General features: G+C 33.2%; 1 protein-coding gene and 1 pseudogene across 2 annotated transcripts; one reads left to right on the top strand and one right to left on the bottom strand.

The window, feature by feature from the left end:
• Positions 1-7,389: 7,389 nt before the first annotated feature.
• Positions 7,390-10,225, top strand: LOC111294423 (putative serine/threonine-protein kinase-like protein CCR3 pseudogene; annotated as a pseudogene).
• A 1,717-nt stretch (positions 10,226-11,942) lies between these two features.
• NFXL2 (NF-X1-type zinc finger protein NFXL2) lies at positions 11,943-17,613 on the bottom strand. Of its 2 annotated transcripts, XM_022886473.2 has the most exons (13): positions 16,409-17,603; positions 16,218-16,331; positions 16,067-16,122; positions 15,743-15,809; positions 15,422-15,514; positions 14,906-14,991; positions 14,642-14,804; positions 14,360-14,533; positions 13,959-14,149; positions 13,696-13,777; positions 13,320-13,526; positions 12,415-12,504; positions 11,943-12,321 (listed from the first exon to the last, which is right to left on the bottom strand). In XM_022886473.2, exons 1-13 carry the CDS (start codon positions 17,552-17,554, stop codon positions 12,163-12,165), a joined length of 2,628 nt encoding a protein of 875 aa, XP_022742208.2. In that variant the 5' UTR covers positions 17,555-17,603; the 3' UTR covers positions 11,943-12,162. The 2 variants fall into 2 exon arrangements, with proteins under 2 accessions (XP_022742208.2, XP_089599707.1); XM_089743581.1 differs by lacking the exons at positions 11,943-12,321; positions 12,415-12,504 and adding an exon at positions 12,626-12,956 and having other exon boundaries at positions 16,409-17,613.
• Positions 17,614-17,661: the final 48 nt, after the last annotated feature.

Consider the following 17,661-nt stretch of genomic DNA (forward strand, 5'->3'; position numbering starts at 1 on the left):
CGTGAATGCCAGGATATTTCAAGTCACCAGCTGGGTTATGATGTTTTATAGCTTGAACAGTGTCCAAGTCTCCATTGAATTTAGCCACAACAGTTTTCGCAATGGTACAGTTTTGCTCATAACTCATGCTAACACTGCCGGGCATGGAATGCAAGGGAACAATCTTTTAAACACCCTTGCAGATGAAAACGTGTTCGATTAAGCTTCGTTGTTTTTTGCCCATGCCTCCTACAGTGACAGGCAAAAAAGGCCGCTTTGCCAGGGGTTAGCCCTTTCAAAGTCCTTGTGATCAAACTAGGTTCAGACACTGAAGACATTTTTTTGAGCCCGAAGGTCATTTAAGGATACCAACTCTTACACGTTTTCTCAATCTCACCAGACTGCATTTACAACTGATGACCGAACCTTGTCCTCTCTGACACTCAAATGTATTAACTGGACAAAATATTCTTGTTTTGTATAGCATAGTGTCAACGCGAAGTAGCAAGTATGGTGGCCGCCTATGAACAAGGAATGGACCGAAATCTACCTTCCACTGTCACACCAACCAAGGAGGCTTAAGGAATCTACTTCACCTCCCTGGTAGCCTTTATCTATGGGGTGGAAAGTGAAGCTAAAAGAGTGATATCATTTCCTGTGTTTCCCAACACTTTATGCTTATATTTCAGTAAATAGTTTGAAATCATGCTTGAAGGAAGGAATAGGGAGATTTTAACTAGGGAAATCTTCCTCGTATTAAATTGTAAGGTTTTGTCTCTTTTGACCCATTAAGTCCCATGATTTTATCCTATAAAAATGTTTTATAGAGTTTTATTTATATATACCCAGTCGAACTTTAATACACGTCGGATACAAATTTAAGACTCCTCTTTGAGACAACGATTGCAACCAATTTTCCTCGACGGCAATGCCTAACCTTAGTTTGATTTTTCCATATAGTGCGAACTGGAAATACTGTGGCAGTATCCAGCAATAGCACAAAAGGGACAACCTAAGCATGGCCACATGAAAGAGGGATGGTTTGATTTGTTTAGTTTTAGACTTTCAGTTGATAATAATTGTCTGGAAATTGTATACAATTAGTTAGCAGCCCGACAGAATGTTAGGAACTTAAGCTATCAAAATAGAATTTTACAGCTTTCCCTGTCCCAAAAGCTTATTATATATATAATACAAGTGACAAAAGCAGGCTAAAAGCTTGTAAACATACATATATACAGTTGCAAGAAGCACCGGCATCTCTTTTCCAGATACACTTTCCACTTCCTTTTTCTCCCCATTTATTTATTTCCATTATAGAGAAAGAGAACGGTTGATCCTTGTAAAGATAATGTTCTAGTACCAGTTTATTAAGTGTTCATGTTTCTTAGTTTGAATCTTCCTTTCTTATTCCAATAGGACAGAATGGAAAGAATCTGTAATGAAATGGATTTGGAACATCTCACATGGAGGAGACATCATGATCAGAAACAAATAAAATTTTAGCCATTTTTCCAAGAAACTGATTATTCCTATCTCTAAATAAAATTTGATTGTCTTGCTTATTTTTTAACATGATTATGCAATTTTGGAATTTATTAAACCAATGTTGTATCCTTTGTGAAACAAATATGATTAGCCTTAAGGGGCCCATAATCAAATGCATGTTTAATCTTTGCTGTTGGCTACCTGCCTCTGTACTCTTGACCAAAACGATATGCTTTTTGGTCAACTTGATTCATCACGATGAAACGGGTCTCAAATTCTTCTTTCGTTGGAATTTCTATGAATAAACTGGCAAAAAGTAAAGCAATACTGTAACATTATCAAAATTATTCTAACCAATTAGCTAGAAAACCAAAAAAAAAAAAGTTCATACATAAAAAATAAAATTATTCAAGTCTCAATAAATGCAAATATTTCTATTTACAAAATCTGATTCAATATGCATCAAACCCATTGATTTCAATCTGACAACCTCCCTAATACCATCAAAGATTTGCATGAAAAACTCTAGTAAATGTTCATATAACCTGTTTTATTCAGATTTCTTATAGTAAAAACTTTGTTTTTGACATTTTCTTGCAAACAAGAAGTAAAAGTAAAGGCATATATATATATATATATATATATATATATATATATATATATATATTGGAAGTAGAATCCTAATAATTTCTAATTCGTGGGCAAGATCTCCTGGTCTGAATAAAATTCTGTTTAATGCATTATAACTTTTCAGTGGGGAAACAGACATCAACTTGGAACTCCACAATCATTTTCCCAAGTTCCAATTAAGTATCACATCAAACCATCAAAAGTTCATTTTTGTGAAAATCACGTCACCTCTTTCTTGTGGAAAAGTAATGGATTAAATTAATTATTACTAAATTTAAACTCTCATTTATTACGAGATAAATTTTTATTTTTTATTAAATATAAAAAAATAAAATTTTTATATCAATTTTTAATGAATGAAAATATATTTAAAAATAAGTTTATTTATTTTTAAATATAAATTAATGTAATTTTTATTAAATTAAAGTATTTAAATAATATTTTTATTAATATAATATATTTATATAAATATAAATTAAATAAATAATAAAATAAAATTTTAATACATCTCCAAGAAAGTCAAGACAAAATACCTCAAATTTGGTCATAACTTAACTCAAATTATTTAAAAAATAAAAACTTAATTCAATTATCATTTAAAGAAAATTGATTTGATTAGATCGTATCAAAATCGAAATCCATCGGATATAGTTTTATTTTGTTATTTCAACATTCATTAAATTTTTTTTATAACATTTATCTAATAAATAAAATTTTACAAAATAAAAAAATGACAAATAATAAAATATATATTTTATATATACTAAGGCTAACATCCAAAAGCTTACTTTGATTTGAGTTTGATTTAAAAAAACTAAACTTAATTATCTCAAATTAAAAGAAAATGCATTAATTGGATCAAGATGAATTAAAATACATCGATACAAGTCATTTTGCAAATTCTATCTAAATTAACTTTTTTATTAAAAAATTTATCTAACTAAAAACAAAAGCAAAAAAACTTTAAAAAAAGAAACCCAAAAAGCAAAAGTTTTTAAAAACAAAAAAAAAATTAAAGAAGTGCCACGTGAGCACTTGAGATAAGGCATAACACCTTAAATTCATCTCTAACTTAACCTATTTTTTTTTAAAAATCATGATCGAATTTTTTTTTTTTTTTTAAATGTAACTACATTGGATTGATGTGAATCAAAATTAATCAAATACCAAATGTTTTACCATACCTATCTTCATTGATTTTTTTTTTTTACAAAATTTATCTAATAAAAAAATGAAATAACAAATAAAAAGTTAAACATATATGTACATTAATAAAAATAAAATAAAAACATAAAAAAAAAAGAAGGATGAGGTATCACATGAACACCATCTCCTTCCCCATTCTCTATAAATTTAAATATACAAATATATAAATAATAGTTTAATAAATAAATAAATAATGTCAAACCAAGAATACAATTCTCTCCTCTTCCATGTTTTGCAACTACTACTACTACTTTCAAGTTCAAAGTAAGAAAAGAAGTCTTTGGTCAACAAACCAGACTCCATAGCATCATATTATATATGTAGAATGGCCCTCAAGAAGATAATGAAATAATTCTTCAATTTTTTAATTTAATTTGACCAACAAATTCTTTTTTTTTTTAAGAAAAAACTTATAGTAACGTTTTTATTAAAAAGGTTGTACAATAAAATGTATTAAATTATTAGAATCTATAAATTTTCAATTTTGAAATTATATATTATTTATTTTATCTTAATCAAAAGTAAATGTATGCACTTCATTTATTCCAATTTTCAATAAAAATATATTATTTAATTAATAAAATATTTATAAATTTTTAATTATTTAAAATCATAATATATTTAATAAAATATTACTACTACTACTACTATTATTATTATTCTTATTATTTCAATAAAGACCTATAATTACATTTTACTTACAAAAATAGAAAAAAAAATCAATTTCATTTTTTTTTCTAAATTTTAAGGGATTTCCTAAATAATTAGTTTTATTTAACTTATTGAGTTAATGAGTTATTTGTTATTCTTATTCCCTTTAAAAGCTATTGAATAAATCTAATTCATACAAAAAATTAAGAATAAATAGATAAAGAAGGAATAAACTAGGAAATTTATATTTTTTTTCGTATTTAAGTTTACAAGGATTTGTATCCTAGCCATAAAAATAAAGAGTTTAACATCCTACCAAGAAAGCATACAATTGTTGGTGGCTTAAAAATATACATTAATTAATTGGGATGTTCATGATATCGTTAAAATCGAATTAATCAATCGAATCAAATTAATTTAATTAATTGACCGATCACAAAATTAATTTTGATTAACTATCAAAAATGATTTTTTTAAAAATTTCGATTTTCAATTAATTCGACTCGATAATTGAATTAACTAAAATATAACAAAACCTAAATAAAATTGAAAATATATGAAATAAAACATTTTATTTTATAAATTGTTAGAAATTTTAAGTTAATAATTTGATACTTAAATATTTTGTTGTGTGATTTTATTTAGTTTGTTTTTAATATAAGAAATGAAGAGTTTAAAATATAATTTAACTTGAATATATTTTATTGTTCAATTAATCAAAAAAATTAATTTAATCTGTAAGTTAATTTTTAAATTTAAAAAATTTAGTTTGATTAATGAAAATAAAATAAATTAATTCAGCTACTTTAATTTTAAATAATTTGAGTCAAAATTAATTAAACCGATTAAACGATGTTGCATGGATTTCAACTATCATCTTTCATTTTCCTTTTTTTTTTTTTTTTTTTTTCTGATGTTCTCTGGTTCATTGTTGTCTTTGGTAGTCCTGCAGTTTTATACATGATATTTTTCTAAAGAAATTTTTTTTTTTATTTTCGTTTTCATTTTTCTGTTTCTTCCATTCGTTTCTTAGAAATTTTCAGTTCATTTTAGCTTCTTTTTTTTTTTTTTTTAATTTTTAAATATGATAAGATGTTTTGATGTATTTGTTGTTTGCACATGTTTATGATTTGTAACTTGTGACTTTACTGGTATTTTTATTTTATTTTATTTTTGATTTCGTGGGTATCAAGTTTAAAATATTTAATAAAATTTTTTGGGTTAAATACATTTTTATAAAAACGTTTCGAAAGTTTGATTTTTGTTGCCATTGCTACTTCCTATGTGTTCTAAAATTACTTTTAATTTTTAATTTATTTTTAATCTTTCAATTTTGATCTATCCTTAATGGAAAGACATTAAGCATTTAAATTATCTCAAACCCACAACTTATAAAAATCTCTCTATTATGCATGATATTTGAATTAATATTTAATTAATTGAAATTGTTATATTTTAAAATTTATAGTATATATCATGCTTTTACTTTTGATATTATATGCAAAATCTTTGGTCCAATTGCTTCCTTTGAATAAAATAAATTATTAGCATGGAAATTGGGTACATGGGATCCTTTATTTTATAGAAAACAAATACATGAGCATTGAGCAAACTTAGTTGTTAATATTTCAAATTAAAAATATGGGAATCTCTTATAAAAAATATTCACATAAAAAACCAAGCGTCCCTTTTTTGGGTCTCTCTCCAACGTGCTTGACTCATATATTAATTTAAAAAAAAAAAAAAAAACTAAAACAAAACCCGTGAAAGTAACAAATGAAATTGTAATAAAATACGAACCTACCATCCTTTTCTTAACAAAAAGCAGCCGTAAATTTCATGTTGTTTGACTCGGTAACTCCAATTTGATTTTTTTTTTTTTTTTGAATTGTTAGAAGATAAAGTACAATTGGCTCTAGAAGATTAAGATACCATACTCCAAATATATTCTACATGAACAATTGAATTTAAGTAAAACAGCTTCATTTTAATTTTTTTTATTCAAAATTCAAATCATTTATAAAATGTGTTTAAATTTTGTTTCTTTAATAACTGATGCTGTGCTATATATAAAACTTTTAAGTTATATAGGAATTAAGATCAAATTTCAGTATTATATTATAGATGAAAGTTGAATTTTATTATTATATTTTAATTTTGATAATTTTTGAAAAAAGATAATGAAATTAATGGAAAGTCGTCATTTGTGTCAACAAAATTTTCTTGAAATAGTCAAATTTCATTATTTTTTAAATTAATAAAATTACAATTATAATAGTAAAATTGAATAAAGCTAAAAGTATAGTGATAAATTTTAATATTAAATTATAATTCAATGATAAATTTTGTTTTAATCTCATTATTCAAGGTGAACAAATTGAATATTTCATTGAGCCTTTCTAGTTTTTTTACCCTTAAATAAAAATAAAAAATATATAATTTTGTACATTTAAAAATATATATATATTTAACAATTTTTGTCAAAGTTAGGTAGCTATTTCTTAATACATGTCGACTACATTTTCATAATATGTTTATTATAGAAGCGTGTGTCTTTCACTGCTGAGAAGCGTAAACGATGTTCCATTTTATAACACGTGGTGCTTATATATGGCGAGTAATTCAACTTAGCGATTTTGCTTATATTTATCTTCCGCGTCCTTGTTTGGCTTTCCAAAAATAGTGCTTTTGTTTTGAGCATCCAAAAAGAGAATAAAAATTTAAAATAATATATAAACAAAAAATATATAAATATACGGAGAGTTTCAAATTTAAATTATAACGTTAAAGAGCTTTATCAGTTAAATATTATTTAAAGAAAGATATAAAGTATATAAAAAGATAAAATCAGAAAATCCAATTTGAAATTTTTATTTGAAAAAAAGTTAAAAATTCAAATTTAAATTAAAGAATCTTTTTATAAAATTTTTTGTACAATTCAATTGTCAAAAATTAAATTTACATGTCAATTTACAAAAAGGGTGATGAAGATTTTTTTTTTTTTTTTTTGGTATGTGTGGTAACTGTAATTATTAAAAATTATGAAAAAAATTAAAAATATATAAAAAAAAAACACTTTAAGAACCAAGAAATGTCAATTATTGCTTGGCATTTAATTAAATTAATTTTCTTTATTTAAAAAAATTTAAAATTCAAATCTCAAAATAAATTTTAGATTTCTAATATCTTGTTCATAGAATATTCAACTTGATGTGGACCTAAAGAAAAAATATATAATATAATATAATAAAGATAAAATTTTAAATTATTATTATTATTATTATTATTATTAGAAGAAGAAAAAAGATTAACAAAATCTTCAAAAATTTGCTAGTAATAAACTGGCGGTTACATTTCATTAATTCAATTTCACCTGGTCCCAAACACGGCCTCTTTCCTTTTCTTCTCAAAACGCTTTTAAAACTGAAACTCTCAACTTCTTTGCGTTCTCTCTTCAAAACTTTATTCTTTTATCAAAACTCTTTCCTTTCCCGTCCCTCTCTCTCGCCAAATGAAGCTGACGGACGGAAACGCCAACTCTTCCTCTGTCGAGCTCAACTTTTTTAAATGATGGAACTATTCTTCCCTCTCCTTTTCGCTGTTAGTTTCTTCACCATTATCTCATTCCCGCCGTTAACTCATGCCTTGGGTTCTGGCTCAACTCTCGCCGTCGCCTACGGCACCGCCACTGTATGCGCCATCGTGGCCGCCGAGCCGACTCAACGCATTATCTGCTACCGCGCTGGCGACATCTCCTCCTTCGCCGTCCCCATCCTCCCGAACGTCTCTTACTCCACCGTCGCCGGTGGCCAAACCAACATTTGCGCCCTTCGTTCTGGTGGTTACAGTCTCCTGTGCTGGGAAACAAACACCCCAACTTTTCCTCTTAAACGCATATATTATAATGACACCATGTTCCTACAATCCCTCTCCATTGGCGACGGAAGGATTTGTGCAACTTCGACGAATGCGACGCCGTCTGTAGCCTGCTGGAGACCGGGCGGTAATACTAGAAATAACAGTGAGGAGTTACCCAACGATAATTACAGAATGGGTAAAATCACATCCGGGTTTGGGTTTTCTTGTGGGATTGTATTGAGTGAAAACAACAGGATGACCTGTTGGGGAAGTAACCCCGTAGGGAAAGACATAGAAGGGCAATTCGGGAACATGTCAATGTCAAATATCGAAGCTGGGTTTTCCCATGTTTGTGGAGTGAACTCAGCTGGTGATTTAGTATGTAAAGGAGAAAACTCAACTGGTCAATTAAATGTTCCTTTAAACAGAGGTTTAAACTTTGCTTCAGGGTTAGCTCTTGGTGAAAGGTTTAGTTGTGCAATTAGGAGATCGAATGGGACAGTTGTTTGTTGGGGTTCAATGGATGAGACTGCTGTTGAAGGAATCGAGTTCGAATCCATTGTTTCAGGTTTAAATTTTACGTGTGGATTAACCACTAGGAATTTTTCAATTGTTTGTTGGGGTACAGGGTGGCCTGGAAACAATGGGTCAAATTCAAATTCTTCCGCAAATGAGTTACCTTTCGGAGCTGATATTTTACCAGGGCCTTGCGTTCAATCTCCTTGTAACGAGTGTGGGTTATATCCTCAATCAAGTAGCCTTTGTTTTGGCTCTGGTAACATTTGTAAACCTTCACCTTGTTTCAATTTCACCAACTCATCACCACCGTTATCGCCGCCACTACCGGAAGCTCCACCTCCGGAGGTTTTGAGGCAGTCGTCGCCGTCTAAAGCGTTGAGGAGAGGGTTATTGGTCTTTGCAATAGTTGGATCAGTTGGAGGTTTTTTGGGGATTTGTAGTATTATTTATTGTTTATGGACTGGGGTTTGTTTTGGGAAAAAGAAAGTACATAATTCAGTTCAGCCAACAATAACTAGAGCTGGTTCTAGTGGTGGTCCAGGTTCAAATAATAGTCCTCCGTCAAGGTCATCTACAATTAGACGCCAGAGTTCAAGAGCAATGAAGCGTCAAAGAAGTGGAACATCATCGAAACATGCTGATAGAGCTGAGGAATTTAGCTTCGGCGAGCTTGCTGCTGCTACCAATGATTTTTCATTGGAAAACAAGATTGGTGCTGGTAGCTTTGGGGTTGTTTACAGGGGGAAGTTGTTGGATGGCCGTCAGGTGGCAATTAAAAGAGGTGAAACAGGTCAAAAAACCAAGAAATTCCAAGAGAAAGAGACTGCATTTGAATCAGAATTGGCATTCTTGTCTAGGCTTCATCATAAGCATTTGGTTAGGCTTGTTGGGTATTGTGAAGAGAGGGATGAAAGGCTTCTGGTTTATGAGTACATGAAGAATGGTGCACTTTATGATCATTTACATGATAAGAACAATGTTGAGAAAAGTAGTAGTCTGCTTAATTCCTGGAAAATGAGGATCAAAATTGCTTTGGATGCGGCCCGGGGGATTGAATATCTTCACAATTATGCAGTTCCACCTATAATTCATAGGGATATAAAGTCTTCTAACATATTGCTTGATGAGAATTGGACAGCAAGAGTTTCAGATTTTGGACTTTCCCTTATGGGTCCGGAATCTGTCCGAGATTACAGGCCAATGAAGGCGGCTGGAACAGTTGGTTACATTGATCCTGAGTACTATGGCTTTAATGTATTAACAACAAAGAGTGATGTGTATGGGCTTGGAGTTGTAATGCTAGAACTTCTGACAGGGAAGAGAGCTATATTCAAGAATGATGAAAAAGGAGGGACCCCGGTGAGCCTGGTGGATTTTGCAGTTCCTGCAATTATGGCAGGTGAATTGATTAAGGTTTTGGACTCGAGGGTTGGACCACCAGAACTGAATGAAGCTGAAGCAGTGGAACTGATGGCATACACTGCAATGCATTGTGTGAATTTGGAAGGGAAAGAGAGGCCTACAATTGGTGACATTGTTTCTAATTTGGAGAGGGCAGTGACTGTTTGTGATGGCAGCCATGGCAGCATCTCAAGTGGTGCATTCTCCATGGTTTCAGAGTGAGATTTTCAACTCTGAAAAAAAAAAGTACAATTTTGCCCTTTCCTTCGTTAATTTTTTCCGTAAGTGATTTATCCAGGTATACATTTTGGAGTGCAAAGATTTTTCATTTTTAGGAGTTTTTCTTCATCTAACATTGAGCTGTAGTTTAGGGTTTTGTGAACAGTGACAGTAAGGAGAAATGATTGCATGATTTATTCTTGTTGCCCTTTAGCATATTGTTTTCCTGACAATTTCTTGATTAATTTACTCTCCTAAAGAGTAGTTAATTTTCTTTTCTTGTTTATTATTTTTGGGGTTGGGATCAAATTTGACCATTTGGTTTCATTTCACACTAAAAAGAAAAAAGAAAAGTACTAAACTATTGAGTTAGGGCCAACCTGACAATGATAAAGGCAATTAGCCAACCAAAGAACAAAAATACGTGGACATGAACTTAGCTTTTTGGCATGTGCTTTGAAACTTGAAGTGCATTGCTTGCGTGGTTGTTTCACCCCAAATAAAGGTACCAAGATTTTGTCAAAACCCATCACCCAAATGGTCCAACAAACAGAAGGAAACTGAATGAAAAACTGGGTCCATTCTTTAAAAAATTCACACGTAGGGGCACAGTTAGATAAAGGAAATTGACTTTGAATTAGAAAAATGTTTTGGATTTACGTAATCACTCGACAAGTGTCTGATTTATTTTTATTTTTAAAGGTTGGATGTTACTATACTTGAGTTGGTTAAAAATTGTAAAAAAAAAATTCATGAATTGGTGTAGATTGGATTCTCTAGGGCCATTGATTTCATAGAATTATTACCGAATTGGACGGTGCCTCCTAATTAATTTGTAAGCAGTTTCTTGCATGCCAAGTTAATACCAAAGAATTAAAGTAGAAATTTAAAGAAACTAAATGTTGTGGAGCTAGATAAGGTGGGCCAAGGACACAAAGGAGGGGTGGTGGCCGATTGGCCGGTGACCCACCTCTTCCATTTGCCCCTTTTCACTCGGTTGCTAATTGGTTAAAATCGTACATTGATCAAAGGGTAGTAGTGTGGAAAGTGTTTGCAAAATCCAGAAAAAAGGGTATGGTGAAAAGTGAAACTATATCATATCTCTCTGCACATTGATATAAGTAATCATCAATGTTTTGTCAATTGGACTCTCGCAAGGATTTCTCCTTGATTTCATTTGTACAAAAATGAGAAAATCCCATTAAAGAACAGTGGACTTGGATTGGATAAATTGTGTTTGTTTCCAAGATATTGAAAATTTTCAGTTGCTTTATATTGATTGTGATAAGATTTGATTTGATCATTACCAACCTTAAAACCAAGTTTGAGACCTCCTCGATTCTTTCTTATCTTTAAATTTTGAATTGCTGTGACTTCTTGATTTACTTTTAATGAAAGAGCAAATAATCAGAAAAAGGAAAACAAAAACAAAAAGCATTTTTCATGGGCATGGAGTTTGCCAAGAATTTTCATCAGTCGTCACTAAATTATTTTGTTTTGGTTTTTTTTACCATGAGTTACATATTCATTGATGATGAATTCTAGTGGTTTTTTTTTTTTTTTTTTTTTTTAAGGTTAGGTCAAGTGTAACATATCTAGAATATTCAAGACTATACTAACAGAAGGGAAATTAAATATTGACCCATTTGTCTCCAATTTAAGCCCACCTTTTTAATGTGGTTGGTAGGTCCTGCAATTGCGGCAGAATAAACAGGGAACCGGCAATGTAGGAGACCAGTCAAATGCGTGCGGAGGGCAGCAAAAATCACCTTTGCACAACAGGGTGAAGTCCCTCAGAAACAAACATCAGTTTAAGCCCAACAGTCAATAGCCATCCTAGCACTATTAGAGAATGTCACAAACACCTTTAACTCTTTCTCATTCTGTTTTGAAATTCCATCAGAAAACCTCGATATTTTTACAAATATTGAATTAAAATTTCTAATTCAGCTACATTTTGCACCAACTATTATAGCTGGCCTTCATTCAAATTTATGGGCAACTTTTTTATTGCATTAATAATGAGCTTGAGTAGTATTACAAATGGGACATTAAAACAAAATTCCAAAATTTCAATCACTCCCCAAAGTTTAGTGAGTGACCGTGTTGTAACCTACACGACAAAAGAGAATGTTTTGCCAGAAACCAAAATATCAATTATATGTTCAGTTTACGCAACAAAAATTCAAATGAGAAGAATTCCGAGAAAGATCAGATGCGTTGATGTCTTCTTTTTGCTCGTTGCACTTCAACTTCATTCATCCAATCGGAGAGTCTCAAGAGACCTTTGTAAACATAATATGTTACTGCAATCAGAGCTGCTACTATGATGATAAACAAAAGCAGCCGCTTCAAGGTGCCCACAAGTTTCTGTTGGAAATATAATAATAATAATGATGATGTTGTTAAGCAAAGAAAAGTGACTAGGAAATGATCACTTAGCTTGTGAAGAGAATGACATACTTGCAGTTTTGAGACTTGCTTGCCCTCCTGAATCCGATCACGCCTTTTTCTGCGCTTTGACACATGCTTTTCATTTTCTGGCTCCTTTTTCTTCAATTAAGCAGGCAATGATATTAGATTTAACAGCAAGAGCCACAAAATGATGAACATAAGTGTAAACAAGTATACTGTATGCATGGCAAGGCAATAAAGAGAAAATAAAATTTTATACCAGTTGGCGACTAGATGCTGAAATTATAAGATTAAGGATTGGAAGTACTGAATAATAGAACACAGAAACAAGTTTGACAACTCTCCCAGTACGCCAGAAAACCACTACCAAAATCCAAAGCAGCCCACCCTTGTTGTGAAAAACCCAGGATAGATCTCCGTAAATTGACAGGATATTTCTGTTGTGGGTAACTTAGAAAATGTTGTCATCATAAAGTCCTAGCATCTGTGATAATAGCATAACACGCGCGGGGTATATTTCATTTTGTATGTTCACGGCAGAAGATTTAGTCTTCTCTGTACGGTAATTATCTCAGCAACAACCACAAATTCTAACTCAAAGGAGGATTAGTCAATAAAAGGAACATTGAAGTTGGATTTCAAAAATGTAAATACAAATTTTCTTGTTACTATATAATCTGATAATTGAAAAAGAAAACAAGAAATATTTCCTATTTCTAGAAAATATATAAGGAACCCAATACTCAATATCTGCTTTATCCACCAGGCTGCCTATCATGTTATAGCTGATTACAGAAGCAACTTGACTCAATATGTATGCAATACATCTTGTTCTCGAATAATCATTAACCAATATCTAAAAAGGTTCAAAGTAATCTAAAATGACATACGCTCAAGCAAATGAACAATGAAACAGAAGTTGAATAATGATAACTCAATTTTAAAGATGTTACCTCCAAAACCTTAGGCTTACGCAATTGTAGAGCAGAATCAACCTCCTGTACCTTGCTCTTACAATCTGAATTGCAAGGCAGAAGTCCAAGTCCAAACTGATTCTTTGATATATCTTTGGGATCATACCCAATGTCACAATATGCTGCCTGAACATCTTGGCATATCCATTCCTTCTTCAAGGTTTGGCATTTACAACGAACAGTAACCTTGCACATAGAAGATGGAGACGGAATAGGAAATTAATAACAACTCAAATTGTGATTATGAACTCTGTTATAATGTTGCTAAAGTTCAAGGGACATCATCTGAGTAATTCAATTAATATACAAAATTCCTTACTTATCACTTATAAAGTGAATTACTTAAAATTATTACCCTTTTGCAGCACTTGTCAGGGGCAGGGCATCGACCAGCATGGCATATTTCAGGGCATAGATGTGTACAGTTGGGCAACTTTCTGCAACACAAATTTCAAAATTTTTAGTATAGGAACACATGGCAGTGCCAGTTCTGATACATGGAAATAAATTTCAATGATACTATGAGAATGAAAACAACCCAAGAACTTAAAAAACAGCAGCAAGAGAGAGAGAGAGAGAGAGAGAGAGAGAGAGAAATAGAGTATATTTATAAACTACCTATGGCAAGGCCCTCCACATGAGCGAACAGCCACTTGATCCTTTTCAGATAAATTGTTATAATAGATGCACTCAAATGCATGGACCATTGCACTGCAGTGACATGACCGTTTCAGCAGCACTTTGCAAGGAGGGCATTCTGCAGGATGACATGGTAGGGGACAGGGGTGTGGACATATGGGCATCCTCTCCTGGGCAAATATTAAGGCAGAAGGAAATTAAAACCCCCATATTAAATAATGTTTCTTGTAACTAGATAAACTATGGTAAAAATGAGTTGCTGATAGCTGCCTTGTGCTTTTAAGCTACCCAAGTGACAGAGAGCAAACATAGCAAACAAAAGATTAACAGGAGACAAATATCATAAATGAGGGGAACAAGAAAAATAACAGGTTTAGCACCTTCTGGCAAGGGAGATTACACTCTTCACAAGACTCGCTTCCTTTACGATGTTCTGACAATGAAGACTGGATCTCCAGGGGATGGCAAGTCTTCGTACAATAATGATTGCCACAAGGAAGAAGATTTCCACATAAATTATCACAAGAAAATCGTGCTCTATCTGAGCAAACCATCTGAAAGAAGGAAAAAGAATAAGTTCAAAGTGAAGTAGATGGCCAGGGCAATCAAATAGATTGATTAGCAGCTATTCATTCACAACTTAAAAAAGAAGTAAAACCAACCATCCTCTCTGCTCCTATGTGCTGGCCAACACATGGTCTCCAAACAATTTCTGGGCAGGGAGGGCAAGGGATGCCAGGAGTGTACGCAGTATGATGATTTGATTTCTTTTTCTTGGGTTTCAATGTGAATTCTGGATTTGGAGGAGGTCTTGGCCCATGACACCTGGAATGTCAAAAGTAAAAGAAAACAAATCAGCTAACAGAAACATATGTAGAGAAAAGTTACACTCTAAAGTGCAAATATCAATTAAATATTTGGCAAACCTTAAGTTGCACTTATGACCACATGGATATTCTTCTTCACAAAGCAACCAACATTGGGGGCAAGCTCCATAATGGCATCTGTGTGGCTGGTAAAATATGGATGAGAATTTATGGCTAGGAGAATTAAGCAAAATATGCTATAGTTTCTTTATGGTAAGTAAATTATGAAACAAATAGAAACACTATCACTTACAAGAGATAAGTGCATAAATATAGAAACTTTTGAACATGATAAAAAAAAAATTATGGATCATTATTAATATGACACAACTAGCTAATAAAGTAAGTTAAAAAATTCTAAGACATATATGTAGTAGACACCATGAAGGTTATGTTGTATAGAAATGAAAGAAGAAATCATGATGATTGTTGATAATACATAATCCAAGCATAAGACCAAAACTTGGGCATTATCACCATGCTATCAACAACATCATACAACAGAGACTGAAGGAAACTAGTGTAACACAAATAACCTCCAGCCAATAATATGAAAAAGTGAAGAATCAATAGTACCTTGCAGTTTGATGCATGCCTGCACAAGGGAGTTATCTTGCATAATTTACGACATTTGGGAGGCTTTTGATTGATCTCAGTACCACAAGGAACCTAGTTCAAAAAATTATAGAAACAATCATACAACATCCAAAAGTGCCTCATATTAGCAACTGATATGCAAATAAATAACAAAGAGGAGCAATTTGCCAAAAGACCACAAATCCATCATGGTGATCAACTAAGATCCTTTTTAGTTTGGCATACGAGACCTTAACACTTTAATGCAGTGTTATATCCATCTACAAATGAACAGAGAATCTGTTATAACCAAACTCTCACCTCAAAGTGTGTCTCACCACATGCACATGAAATTGTCACCATAACCGGACAGGGAGCACAAGCACCTCTACAATAATGAAACTCACGGTCAGCACATTTTGCCTTCTAGAAAGGAACTCATAGAACAGTACTCATAGGAAAGAATGATAAAGCCAACTAGGAGTCTACGACTTGGTTTTGAAGGACAGCTATTCCATTTACAACAGACATGACAAAGGTGCTAGGCAATTCACTTTGTTTAGCATTGTCCTAATCTAACAGTTTTATTGCGTAACCCTATACTCAGAAGAAATAAAAGTAAAAAAACTTGATCATGCAGCATACCGATGACAAGGGGCAGGGCATTTGTGGTTCTTGCACCGAAGCCTCTTATCACAAACCTGAAACATCCATAATTATATAACATTTCACAGACAAAACAATTTCAACAAAAATAATAGCATTTTAAAGTTTAAAAAAAAAAAAAGCACAACACCTCCGAACAAGGCGGGCAATTTCCATCACAACATCGACGCTTACAAGCATGGCGTCCACAATCCCTCATTCTCAAACACTTCCTCTCACATGACAAATCTTGATAGCAAGGAACCTACACTAAATTCAGTTAAAACATTCATGAAAAGCCAAAAGAAAATCGTAACTGAAAACCAATCAATCAAATTCTACCTCTTTCTTCAATCCTCCACACCGGCACGATTTCTTAACCACAATCCTACATGTCTCCACACAAGGTCCCTTATGACACCTCTCAGGACACCTATGGAAACCACAATTCAACAACTTATTACATGTTGCACCGCAAACAGGAGCTGTCCCATCACAGGGCATCCCTTCATAAACTCTTTTCCCACATGGACATGTCCGTTTTCCTTGCAACGGACACTCCCCACAATCTCCTGCATGACATCCTCTTTCACAAACATGTTTTTCACAATTAAGTAACTTTTTACACTCATTTTCGCAGCGAAAATCCCTGTCACAACATTCTTTTTCCTCCTCCTTTTTACCACATCGGCAACGGTAAACGTCACGAGCACGGCAAGGAGGGCACGTGCCTAGATGACAGATCTCTAAACAGTTATGTTTGTTACAATCTAAACGTTTGTTGCAATGTCTGTTACAGGAAAAGTTTTTGAAACCGCAACGGCGAAAATCCTCGCAGGAGCCGCAAAAGCAACGGGTTTTGATGGATTTCGGGCAGGACGGGCAGGGTCCAGGGTGGCATAAAAGGAGGCAAAAGTGACCGCAATTATTGGGCAACGGGCGGTTACAGATTTCGCCGCAAGAGTGAGGGAGGATCCAGGGGTTGTCAGAAGGAGGATCTTGAAGCTTACCGCAGAAGCAAAGGTAAGATCTAGGGATCTGCGATTTGGAGTAGGAGGAGCGGCATTTGGGGCAGTTCCAGATGGCTTGCTTGGCAGCGGTTTCGGCGGTGATTGGGAGACGTGCGGCGGCGCGCGCAGCGGAGAGGTCGGAGGATTGGCGGGCCCACGATTGGATGCAGAGGAGGTGGAAGAGAGCGAAGCAGAGGGAAGAGCAGGACCAGGTGGGATCCGAGGGGCGAATTCGTTCGAGGCATATGAGGCATGATAGAGCGCCGGAAGAAGAGGAAGTTAGGAAGGATTGGATCTTGGAGAGATCGACGGCTGTGATCGAAGAAGATGGTGATGACGAAGAAGAAGAGGAAAATTCGAGGTAGGTTTTGAAAATGGAATTTGAGAGATCAGATCCGACGTGGAAGTTTTCGGAATCGGAGTCGGAGTCCGAATCCGAAAATGGCGATGGTGTGTCGTAGTTGACCATTGTGGTCATTTTGGAGATCTGAGCTTTCTGGGAGAATGGGTTTTGCCGCCTTTTTACAGTGATGCCTTTGGCTAGCTTTTTTTAGATAGTTTGAAAATCACGTGAGATCACAAAAT

Source organism: Durio zibethinus, chromosome 14, assembly GCF_047325235.1.
Source record: "Durio zibethinus cultivar Kanyao isolate XHJ-2024 chromosome 14, ASM4732523v1, whole genome shotgun sequence".
Classification (NCBI taxonomy): Eukaryota; Viridiplantae; Streptophyta; class Magnoliopsida; order Malvales; family Malvaceae; genus Durio; species Durio zibethinus.